The sequence below is a fragment of the Artibeus jamaicensis genome, unplaced genomic scaffold (genome assembly GCF_021234435.1).
Source record: "Artibeus jamaicensis isolate MK-2021 breed Jamaican fruit bat unplaced genomic scaffold, CSHL_Jam_final contig_415, whole genome shotgun sequence".
Lineage (NCBI taxonomy): Eukaryota > Metazoa > Chordata > Mammalia > Chiroptera > Phyllostomidae > Artibeus > Artibeus jamaicensis.
The window spans coordinates 33999685-34010798 of record NW_026521823.1 but is presented as its reverse complement, the minus strand read 5'-3'; the positions used below and the strand labels follow the sequence as shown (position 1 = coordinate 34010798).

The following is an 11114-nucleotide window of genomic DNA, read 5'->3' as shown; positions in this document are numbered from 1 at the left end:
AGGGCCGCGACTAGTGCTGTTTCGGCCGGTCAAGGTAGCTGGGATGACTCCGAGGTCGTCAACGCCAAACAGGTTGCAGACTCCGTGGCGCGATCCGGGCTCTCCACTCGCCTAAACCTGCTCCCCAGTGAAAAGAGGTGGGAGGAGCAGTATGGAGGGGGAGGGGATCCTGTTCAATTCGAGGTCCTGGGAGTGTGGGAGCCGGAGGAGGTTCCTCCGGTCCCTCCTCCCTCCCGGAGACCTGGGCTCCACCTCCTCCGCATGCCCCCAGATATACACACACTCAGCCGCCACTGGACATGCACACCAAGCGCCGGCTCCGGGCGCGTACACACGCAGGTAGCGACAGTCACCTGAGCCGGTGCACTGGGCTCCTGCCTCCTCAGAAGCAGCGGCGGAGTGGCGGCTGAACCGGGGAAAGGGCCCGCTGCTGCTGCGGGAATCAGGGAAGCGGGAGCAGCCCCAACGCAGACCTGCGAACTGAGGTGACGTCGCCGTTTCCTTAAATCCCCTCCTCCAGCACCTCCGCCTGCGCGCCTGCTCGGTTCTGCCCCGAGAACCCAGGAGAGAGGGGCCCCGGGCTCGGCGCACACGCGGGCGCACGCAGCAAGGCCAGCGCGCCGGCGCAGGAAACTTGGGCAAAGTTAGTTGCAAGTGCCGGGCGGCGGCCCAGAAGAGCGAGGTGGGGACGCAGCCGGTGCCGGGCCAGCCGCACCGAGGCAGCGCCGCCTTCCACACTCTGAGCGCCCCGGGATCCCCAGTCGGCCGGCGCGTCCGGAGGGGCTCGGAGCGAGGGGAGCCGGCATGGCCCGGGAGCCGGCGCCTCGGCTAGTCCGGAGGATTTCCTCTGAGGCCCGGCGACCCCAACCTTGATCAAGCCTCATCCTACCTTCGTCTCCGACCCGCAATCTAAGAGGAAGGCCGGTGAGGCAGGTGCTGGCGGGCGCGGACAGCTCCTCCCTTCCAAAATCACCAGTCGCTTGCGGGGGGGTTCCCATCAGCGCGCCCTGCCCCGAGCCCGGAAGACGGGCTGGTGCTACCACATTGGTATTGATATCCATTGCTACGCTCTGTTTTCCCTTGGTGCGCCCGGACCCTCCTCCACCTCCCCCTCCTCTTCCTCCTGCTGGGCCATCTCCATTCCTCCTCCCCCACCCCCGTCTGCTACTGTCAAATGAGAAAGTCACCGAGGAGAACCCAAACACTCCAGCCGCGGAGAGCCCCCTTTGGCACTTGGCAGCACGCGCAGGCGGGCTCCTCGGTTCAACTTGGTGGAACCTCTGCGACGCAACTTGTCGGGCTGCTGCGCATTTAAGTGAAAAAAGACCGAGGAGGGGGACAGCTCTGACAGGCAGCGGCTACCTGCGGGGAGTTTGCGAGAAAAAGCCACCGGAGAGGAAGGGCAAAAAGAAAGCAAAGAGCCAGCTGCCACCGTGGGATTGGGACACCGCCTAAAAGTTATCGTGCTCTGGAGAGGGTTTTCTCGGGCGCTCCGCCAGAGAGATTAACGCAGCCCGCGGCGCGGCCCTGGGCTGGTCCCCCGGCCCCCTGCTGCCCGGCGGGAGCGACCCCCGGGTGCGAAGTAGGGCGCGGCGAGCGCCGGCGGGCCGAACGTGTCCCCGCGGACAGCCAACATTGATTTCCTCCGGGCCGAGGGCGACGGCCCGGGTGGCGGCGGCGGTGGACTGCAGCCGCGGCACGGCGAGAGCATGTCCAAGCCGGTGGACCACGTCAAGCGGCCCATGAACGCTTTCATGGTGTGGTCGCGGGCTCAGCGGCGCAAGATGGCCCAGGAAAACCCCAAGATGCACAACTCGGAGATCAGCAAGCGCCTGGGCGCCGAGTGGAAGCTGCTCACGGAGTCGGAGAAGCGGCCGTTCATCGACGAGGCGAAGCGCCTGCGCGCCATGCACATGAAGGAGCACCCGGACTACAAGTACCGGCCGAGGCGCAAACCCAAGACGCTGCTCAAAAAAGACAAGTTTGCTTTCCCGGTGCCCTACGGCCTGGGCGGCGTGGCCGACGCCGAGCACCCGGCACTCAAGGCGGGCGCCGGGCTGCACGCGGGCGCCGGCGGCGGCCTGGTGCCGGAGTCGCTGCTCGCCAACCCGGAGAAGGCGGCCGCCGCTGCCGCCGCCGCCGCCGCTCGCGTCTTCTTCCCGCAGTCGGCAGCCGCCGCGGCCGCCGCAGCTGCCGCCGCCGCCGCGGGCAGCCCCTACTCCCTGCTCGACCTGGGCTCCAAGATGGCAGAGATCTCCTCCTCGTCGTCCGGCCTCCCGTACGCGTCGTCGCTGGGGTACCCGACCGCCGGCGCGGGCGCCTTCCACGGCGCGGCGGCTGCGGCTGCAGCGGCGGCGGCGGCCGCCGGGGGGCACACGCACTCGCACCCCAGCCCGGGCAATCCGGGCTACATGATCCCCTGCAACTGCAGCGCCTGGCCCAGCCCGGGGCTGCAGCCGCCGCTCGCCTACATCCTGCTGCCGGGCATGGGCAAGCCTCAGCTGGACCCCTACCCCGCGGCCTACGCCGCCGCGCTATGACCCCGCGGGGCCGCCTTACGAGGACCAGTGTGCGCTCTTGTACATATGTATCATAGGTACGAGCTCTGCGGCCACCCCGTGCGCCCTCCCGCGACGGGGACCCCGGTTTGTTTGTACATAAGATGTATGGGTGCCAGGCAGAGGCAGAGATGCCAGTCGGGGCGCGAGTGGCGGGGCGCGCGAGGGCGCGGGCGAGCGTGCGTGTGCATTCACAGGACCATTTGAGACCCGCACTTCGGCAGCCAGCTTTACGGAGGGCAGTTGTGTCCGGCAACAGTTGGTGTCTGTTTTGCACTTGGGAACCTGTTGCGTTCTGGCCCACAGAGGTGGAGGAGTAACTTTTTGACACGTTGGTTGGAAGTTTCTTGTCGGTTTTACTTTTTCTCATCGTCTTTCCCTTATTTCCCCCCTTCTTGGTCTGTATGTTGCATGCACTCTGATCCAGTGCTAGCTCGGACGTGGCTGGCACCGGGGAAAAGCTGATCTGTGTCGTCAGTTGCTCGGAGCGGGGATGGCCCTGAGCAGCCTTGCTCCCTATTTGTACCATTTAAACTTTGCAAATCTCTGTTCTCTCAAGCAGAACCCCTAGACCGGATCCATTCGTGACCAGTGACCTGCTCGAATCTGGCCTTTTGTGTGTGAGATGATCGCGGTTTCTTTTGTTTATCACGCCATATGCAAATCAAAACGAGAGCTCGCTCGCTCTCAAGAGCCAGGAACGCAAACGAGAAATATGTGTGACATGAAAAGTTGTCAATTGGGTTTTCTCCCTTAAATAAAAACAGAACAGCTAGAAGTCACCCGGGAGTCCACTCCCTTGGATTCTGACACAATTGACACAAAATGCAAAGGCCCTGTGTCTATTTTCCCCAAGGCTGCGTTCACCCTAAGATTGTAAATGTGTACATGTCCGTGAAAACATTGAGTCTGAGAATGTGTTATTTGCGTTGCCCTAAATTTGAGTCGATTTTAGACTCTGAAGCATTTTGAGCTAATGTCAAAGTTAACTTTAAGAAATTGCGGGGCTCTTTCAGAGTCGCAATTTTATCTAAGATTAAATCAGACTTTTTTGTCTGAGTGGTAATTATATATTTATTATTTAGCAAAACTGAAAAAAATGCCCACAGAATTGTTTTGACAGATGTCTCTCGTCGTCAGCTCGCATTTCTCCACCGACTTGAACCATTTAAAATGTGTTTTGGAGTTCCCTCCCTAATTAGCTTATTTTTTAGATCATCTGCAATTCATTTGCAATTTATGATAAAACACATTTTAGAGAAAAAAGAACCTTCCTCAATTATAGCTTTTGTGTTTCTTTTTTAATGTATATATTTTGACTAATGTTTGTGAATGAAGTTGGCTAACATGTATTTAGTTTCATTTTGGCTTTGTGTAATATAAAGTTTTTAAAAGTTTAAGTATTGGTTTTAACCTTTATGTGTAAATGGTTTTCTTGTGTGATCTAATTTAATATTAGACGTCTAAACTATATCTGTAAATTAGAATCCGACTATCACTCTGTTCATTTTTTTTTTTTTTGAACAAAGAGTTTAAATAAAGCCTGAACCAGGGAAAAGAGAAAATCCTTTTTTTTTTTTTTTTTTGTTGAGTCCCTAACAAGATTTTTATCTGAATTGCCCTTACGTGCCTGGTCCAGGTGAAGTGTAAGGTATCCTCCAAAGGCAGGCTTTGTTTCACTTTTGAATAGATTTACTAGGAAATCTAAATCAAGCCATTGTTATTCAGAGCCAAAAACCTGATTTATCACATTTTTAATCGTGAATAGGAAAGATTTTTAAAAAACCAAGTAGTTGTATTATCTTGGGGGAAAAAAAGGCATTCATGAACCAGTAGAACAGAGCCCATTGAAAACATCCAGACTGTTCAAAGCATTTCACTCGTGTCCAGTAACATTTTAAGAGGGGAAGTGGCCTGACCACTTTATCTTGTTAATAGGAGAGTCTCACCACTTACATCGGTGTAATTTGTTCACGTATCTTTGGCATTTTCCTTATTTACACCTTAAGATTTTATTTGGAAGAATTATCACAGCTGAGAACAATATACAACTTTTGGCCTCTTTAGGGCTCTATTTTGTCATGCTAATGGCATTAAAATAGAAGTTCAACACATTCTCATGGAGAGGGTTGAATTTCCAGAGCTAGGCAAGTTCCCACTGGAAAAAGGGTTGAAATCATAAAGGATTTTAAATTTAGAGAGGAGATTTGTGGCACCAGGAATGATATCACAGAAAAAATTAAATAATAAAGGGAGATTTTTATTCCCCTTTCCCCCCTCCCCCCAGAGATAGAAATTCTCAAGATACCAGACTCCAGGAGTCTTAAACTCATGTCCCAGGTCAGAGACCATCTCTGGAGCTGCACATCTTTATAAGTGACCCGACTCTTTAAAGTCATTGTTTTCCCCCAACGGAACAATATTTTAAAAACCATGAAAAGTTTTGGAAATGTGAGAAATGGGCTCTGCTGGTTTGACCCTGATTCACTAATTAAAACGATCCCTCTCCTGTTATTCCCGGAGCTCTTTGCAATATTATAAGTTAATTCATATGGTTCTGAGCGATTATGCAAAACTAATTTGGACTGTCCAGGGGTAATTATCCCTGACACGGTTAATTAAATCCTTTCAAGCCTTCGTCTTTGCCTTTTGTAGCAGCTCATCACTTCTCAACACGGAACTTCCTGCAGCTCCCTGGAAATCACCCCAGCCCTAAATCTTAGCTACCTCCGTGAGCCTGCAGCTCGGCCCCGCCGGCCCGCAGATTCCCCGCCCCCTACTGCCCCCTCCCCTTTTCCCAAAGATCGCCGTTTTCTGGGAGCCAGGCTCTGGAGTGTTGATGAATGAGAAGAGGACTGGAAAGATAGGGAAGGGGAGGAGGGAGGGTGTCCCGGGTGAGCACGCGGGGTCACACCGCCAGCAGATCCTGGGGCTGCTGGAGTCCGTCCACAGGCCCGCGGCGGGGGCGGGGGGTGGCTAGTGTATCGCCCCTCTGACTCCTGTGGCCTTGCTAACCGGTTGCTCCTGGACAAGGCCAGACTGTGCCGGCGTCAGGGGGAGCGACCTGGGGCAAGAGGAAATGGAGAGAGCCCGGGTGTGTGTGCCTAAGAGTCTGGAAGGGACCTGCGGACGCTGCGCTGGGGCTCAGCCGAGAGCTGCTGCGGGGTCGAGGCCTCCCTCCACCTCTCCATCTCGCCACATCTGCCCCTTCTTCCTCTAGCCTTCCTTTCTTCCTTCCTTCCCTCCCTTCTTTTTGTTCTGCTGCAACTGTCGTTTCTTTTCAAGGTTTAAAAAAAGCCACGACATCCCTCTGTAGTCACGGTTGCCTGAGGGCTTGAAACCAGCCTCCCAGGCCAGGGGCCAGGCGGGTCGCCTTCCAGCTTTGCGCGAACAGGTGGAATGTTCTGCTGGAGTTGAGGACCAGCGCTGGGGGGCGGGGGGGGCGGCCGTGCGAGGGGGGGCTTCCGGGGAGCATTGGAGTGGGCCTCGGCTGTCACTTCACTTGACAATCCCCCCCCCAAAAAAAACTGGGAACAGAACATTGCGGATCTCTCTCTCTCCCTCCCCGTTGGCTGGGGGCTGCGTGGGCGCGGGGCGCAGAAGATCCAGGGAGGACTCGACCGTCTGGCAGGAGCGGGGCCGCGCCAGCCAATCAGCGCGCGGCTCGCGCGGGCGCTCCCGGCCGCCGCCCCCGCGGGGCCCGCCGAGCTCCCCGCGACTCGCCCGCCCCGAGCGCCCGTGGCTTTCTCGCGCCCACTGCCCGGCGCAGGCGGAGAAAGCGCCGCCGTCCAAACTTTATTAATCTCTCGCGTTCAGGGAGAGATCCCTCAGCCCAGTGCATCTCAAAGGTCAGCTCCCCTCTTTTAAAAGACTGATATTATTAATTCAATGACAACCCCCACCCATTCCTTTTTATTCTTTGGCAGGGGAGGGGGGAAAAAGGTGGAGAGGGGGAAATAGTGAAAAGAGCTTTTTTAAAAAAAAAAAAATCTTTTTTTTTTTTTTGTCCTTCAGTGGGAGCGTTTAGACAGTCGAGGAGGTTTTGTCCGGGAACAAAACGCAGGGCTGGGAGGTTTTGTGAGAGTGTTGTTTGTTGAAGTGGACCTAAGAAAAAGCGGCTGCTTTCTCCGCATTGTGAAGAAACCAATCAGTGGTATTTGGAAAACTGTTAGCATTGTGCACTTCTTCTGTGCCCATTGTGAGGCGTTCCTTTTCACAAGGTTTTTTTTTCAGCCGATCCAGCTGGCCGGAATGAATAGCGGTGCAATGTGTACGCGCTTTGTCCCTCCGGCCTTCAAGTAGCCCCCATTGAATAGACTAAGTTGACACTGCGTGACAGTGAAACAACATAATAAAAAATACATGAGCCCCTGAATAGGAGCAGGCGCATAAATAAATAAAATGGGTGACCAAAACTGGATAAACTGAATGACAAAACGGTGAAAGGGGAACAAAAAGATATTTAACACGCTAGATTAGCATTAGAATACGATCTACAAGGCAGAACAATTGATGAATAGGTTTACCGGCCAAGAAAGAAATGGACTAAATGCCCTTTGAATAGATACGCTTTTTGCAAGGGCTTTGAATAGATATGCTTTTTGCAAGGGCTGAATGGGAAAAGGTAAAGATGAAGCTATGCAAATGAGCGGGGGAACTTTTTATATGTATTCTTGAAACACACACGCTGCGGGAGGAGAGGGCCGCCTCGGGGTGTTTATAGAAGCAATAATTGCCATTATTAGCTTTGTCTGCGGCAGATAGAAATTGAACAGGTTGTGATAATATAGGGTAGCGGTAATTCTTCCTCTAATTAATGGTCCGCTGCTACTTGAAAAAAGAGAAAAGGAAAAGAGAAGTAAAAGTTATGCAGAAGTTATGTTTTCCTGGGTCCCTTTGCCCAGCATTGGAATCTGTGGAGCAGGAAGGCTAGCGATTCCAAGAGGCGTGCTGGTCTCAAGACAGTCCGGGGGGCCAATCCCAGGCTCTGGGGCCTGATTTCCATTTATGCTGTACTTTTGAGAGTGTAATACAGGGTCTGGTATATGCTGGAAGCTGAATGAATAGTTGTGGAATGAATGAATGAATGAATGAATGAATGAATGAAAGAAAATTTAATGGGCGGGACCCAGGCCTGGTTCAGATGTGCGGGAGGGGGAATACCAAGACCTTTGCTTTCAAAGCTCTTATCTAAAGCAGCGTCCGGGCGGGAAGGTCGCCCCTACCTTTCTCAGGGTTTTGCCTGCAGCCTACCTGGGCCTCAGGAAAAGATGTGAAGACCAAGCAAGCGACGAGCAGCCACTACGGTCCCCATACCATGTCTGTCCTCACCCCTGACCCACCCTAAAGCCGGAACTTGTGAGGACCCCTACCTGACTGCTTAGAAACAGCGAGCTCACCCCCTTAAAGAACTGGAATACATTTAAGGCTTGTCTCTCTGACTCTCAGGTTTCTCCCCTTGGCCCCCGCCCTCCTCCCCTTCTGACTGTACGTCTTTGACTGGACCTCTTGGGACAGGGAACCACCTGGCTGAGTTGCCTGCCAGGCGCGAACCCGAGGACATCTGGGCCGGACTCTGGTTCCGTGAGCTGTAGTCCAGCGTCCGTAGGGGCCTTTGCAGCCGACGTTGTCAGTGGATTTATTTTGGATGGGTGAGCGCTAGGCCCGCCCGCCGCTGGCCACCCCGCCGTCGAACTTCACACTCTTCCGCCCTGCCCCAAATTTAGATGAATAATGCGCATTATAGACGGCCCGGCCGACGTGTCTGCGGACGCGCGGGGACTCCGACTGCACTCTGGCAAGCAGTTCCCCACCTCCCGGACGGCCCGCGGGAAACTGGGTTTTGAGAAACTGCGACAAGTTCTTTTGAATTGTTGTGACAAAAGTGTGTGTGTGTGTGGGGGGGGAGATCCTCCAACTCTAAAAGCAGTGTTCTTTTTTCCCTTTTCCTTCTTTTTTTAAAGAAGCGGTGGAACCTCACCAAGTGATTCGTGGGGCCCGGCGGAAACGTCGCGGAGGGTCAAGTGTAACCTGAGCCTTCGGGGTTTCGACTGCCTTTGAAACATGCAAATTCCTAGAAACTGATGAGTCTGAGAGGCTTGCAGGTCGCCCTGTCCGGGTCAACCCGTTGGGAAGCACTTGAGATAAAACTCACAGCAATTTGGGGTGATGGGTATTTGCGGGTAAGCAGCGACCTGTTGGATTGGGTTCCCAGGTACCAGGTGGTCTCTGGGCCTGGCGACCGCCTCGGCACAGATCAGGGAGGTGGTACCTGCGAGGCGACGAGCTCTACACCTTCGGTGACGCCCGCCCTCGCCTAGCCCCTCACTGCGGCTTTGCCAGGCACCCTCTGTCGCCCTTGCCACGGCGGCCCCATCTTTCGCACTGGACTGCAGGAAATAAAATCAGCTTTGGCTTTTTAATTCCTTCGGAAGATGTCTCTGTCAGGTCCTTTGGGCTCCTCGCTTGATTGAGGGGAGGGGTTTACTTAGGGGCTTTTTGACAAGCAGCAGAAGTTTAGGTGCTAATTGTAAATACCCCGTTGCTCTCCTGGAATGTATTTATCATCATATTAGCCGAGGGCTGGAAGACACGCGGCCCATTACTCATTTTGAGCCCCTGGGCAAAGAATTCTCCTACTGAGATCGACCAGTAGAACCAGATTTCTTAAGGGAAATTACGAGATCTCCAGACTCTCTTCACAGAATGATATTACTGGGTTGTCAGTCTCACTGGGGCACCCTCCTCCCGACCAACCCAACCCCCACCATTTTATTTGGGGATCGCCCAAGGTAATTAGCCACTCGCAGAAAGCTTGAAATCCGGAGAGGAGAGGCGCAGCTAAGCTTAACAGAAACCAAGTGAGCCGTTCCAGATTGGCTGGCTCCACGGGGGCCACCTCTTCCTACGGTCAGGAGAGGAGAGACGTCTGCTCGCAGAAGAGGGACTACCTTTAAAGGGGGCTCCGGGAACTCCGGAGTGTGAGTGGTGGGAAGAGTGGGGAAGCAAGCTTCCTAGAACGCCACCGCTGGGACATCCGCAGGGAGCCCAGCTGGTCCTCCCTGGAGTCCCTTCAGGTACCGCCACTGAGTTCAGTGGACCCGTTAGCATTTTCCTCATTTGCCCTACCGGTATTTCATGTCCAAAATCTCGTGCGCCCGCGTCCCCGCCCCACCCGGCGCTCGCGCACACGCGCACATACACCAAGCTTGGCGTGGAACTCGTTTTATTTATCCTCACAGTCCCGACTTGGGGGTCGTCGCCTTGAAACCGACAGACGAAAGGTCTCCACCCCCGGATATCAGAAATTGGAGGAAATCGCGGGGGATGAGGAACAAGCTAAACACCCGTGTGCTGCCCAGCACACCTTTACGCACACTCCCTAGCTCTCTCCCTTTTAGCTCGAGTTTGAATTCGGGCGTTTTCAACTAGATTCTCCGGACGGTGGCCTGGATGGCTTCGTGTGCCTCCACAGGCCGGCTTAGTGAGGGCACACAGAGCCTCGGAGAGGAGGTGGAGAACCTCTTCAGGGGAGCATAGGAAAAGTGGGTTCTGGTAAGATGGAAGGAAGAGAGGCTAAAAGAAAAAGAAAATCAGGGCGAGAGAAAGAACAGAACTGCGGCACAACCGACCCTCCCTCTTGCCTTCAGGTTCGACGCCTGAGGAGGGGGTGCCAAGGGCTGATGAAAGAAGGGACAAGCGAGAGGAGAGGTGGAGGACACAGACCGCCACTCTCCACCCAACGCCGACTCCTCTGCAGAGCCCCTGCTGGGTCAGCCCCAGTTAGGACAGAGACCGTCGGGGTGAAGGAGGGAGGGGCGTTGGAGGCGACGATCACGCGGTTCGGGGAGGCTCCGCGTGGAATTGAGGGATCTGGAAGCGAGGTCGGGGGCTGAGTTTCTCCCCCCCACCCTAGCCCTGGCGACCCCTCCCTCTGGGGCAGGAGCTAAGTTAGAAAGAGTCCGTGACACTGAGGCTGACCTCCTCCCCGCCCGCCCCCCCAATTTAAGTGCTGCATACCTACAGTGGAAAACAATTTGGGCAGCCCGAAATTTATATAATTCGGGGGGACCTATTCAAGAAAATAAATCTCTCTTGTGATAGAACTTCGGAAGAGGGTCGGTGCCAGGGAGGAGTTCTGAAGCTAAGGTTCTTTTTCCTTTCCCGGAAATGCCTCGCTTGGGTCCTCAGGACAACCCGGGAGCGTGTTCCCAGTTGCAGAGCTGCGGCGACAGACCCGGGCCCGGGGTGGGGGGGAGCATAAATGAGGCCCTCAGTTCATCGCCCGGTCCCCCTTGGCAGCCGCCGCCGCGCGTGGGGCTGCGTGCCCAGCGCCCCGGAGGGACAAAGGCGCCGACTGCTTAACCCCCAGACCACGGCTTCCCTGCGCTTCTAGAGCCCAGGTTGCTGTTTTTCCTTTTCAGGGATTTGGTTTTCTCCTGCAAACCTAGACTTGAGTAAGTAGTTGGAGGGGCTGATTAATATGTATGTATTCGAACCCCCTGTTTAAGGCTGCGTGAATAAACATGAGCGCGCGGCGGCAGCCCGCACCCGCTG

At 54.9% G+C, this 11114-nt stretch overlaps 1 protein-coding gene across 2 annotated transcripts; it reads left to right on the top strand.

Moving 5' to 3' along the window:
- Window positions 1–299: 299 nt before the first annotated feature.
- On the top strand, window positions 300–3895 carry SOX21 (SRY-box transcription factor 21). 2 transcript variants are annotated; one of them, XM_037132439.2, is made up of 2 exons: window positions 300–2084; window positions 2166–3895. In XM_037132439.2, exons 1-2 carry the CDS (start codon window positions 1710–1712, stop codon window positions 2538–2540), a joined length of 750 nt encoding a protein of 249 aa, XP_036988334.2. In that variant the 5' UTR covers window positions 300–1709; the 3' UTR covers window positions 2541–3895. The 2 variants fall into 2 exon arrangements, with proteins under 2 accessions (XP_036988334.2, XP_036988333.2); XM_037132438.2 differs by having other exon boundaries at window positions 300–3895.
- Window positions 3896–11114: the final 7219 nt, after the last annotated feature.

Excerpts from the sequence above, each read along its gene's own strand:
- SOX21 (XM_037132438.2), top strand. The coding sequence starts at position 1,710 with ATGTCCAAGCCGGTGGACCACGTCAAGCGGCCCATGAACGCTTTCATG.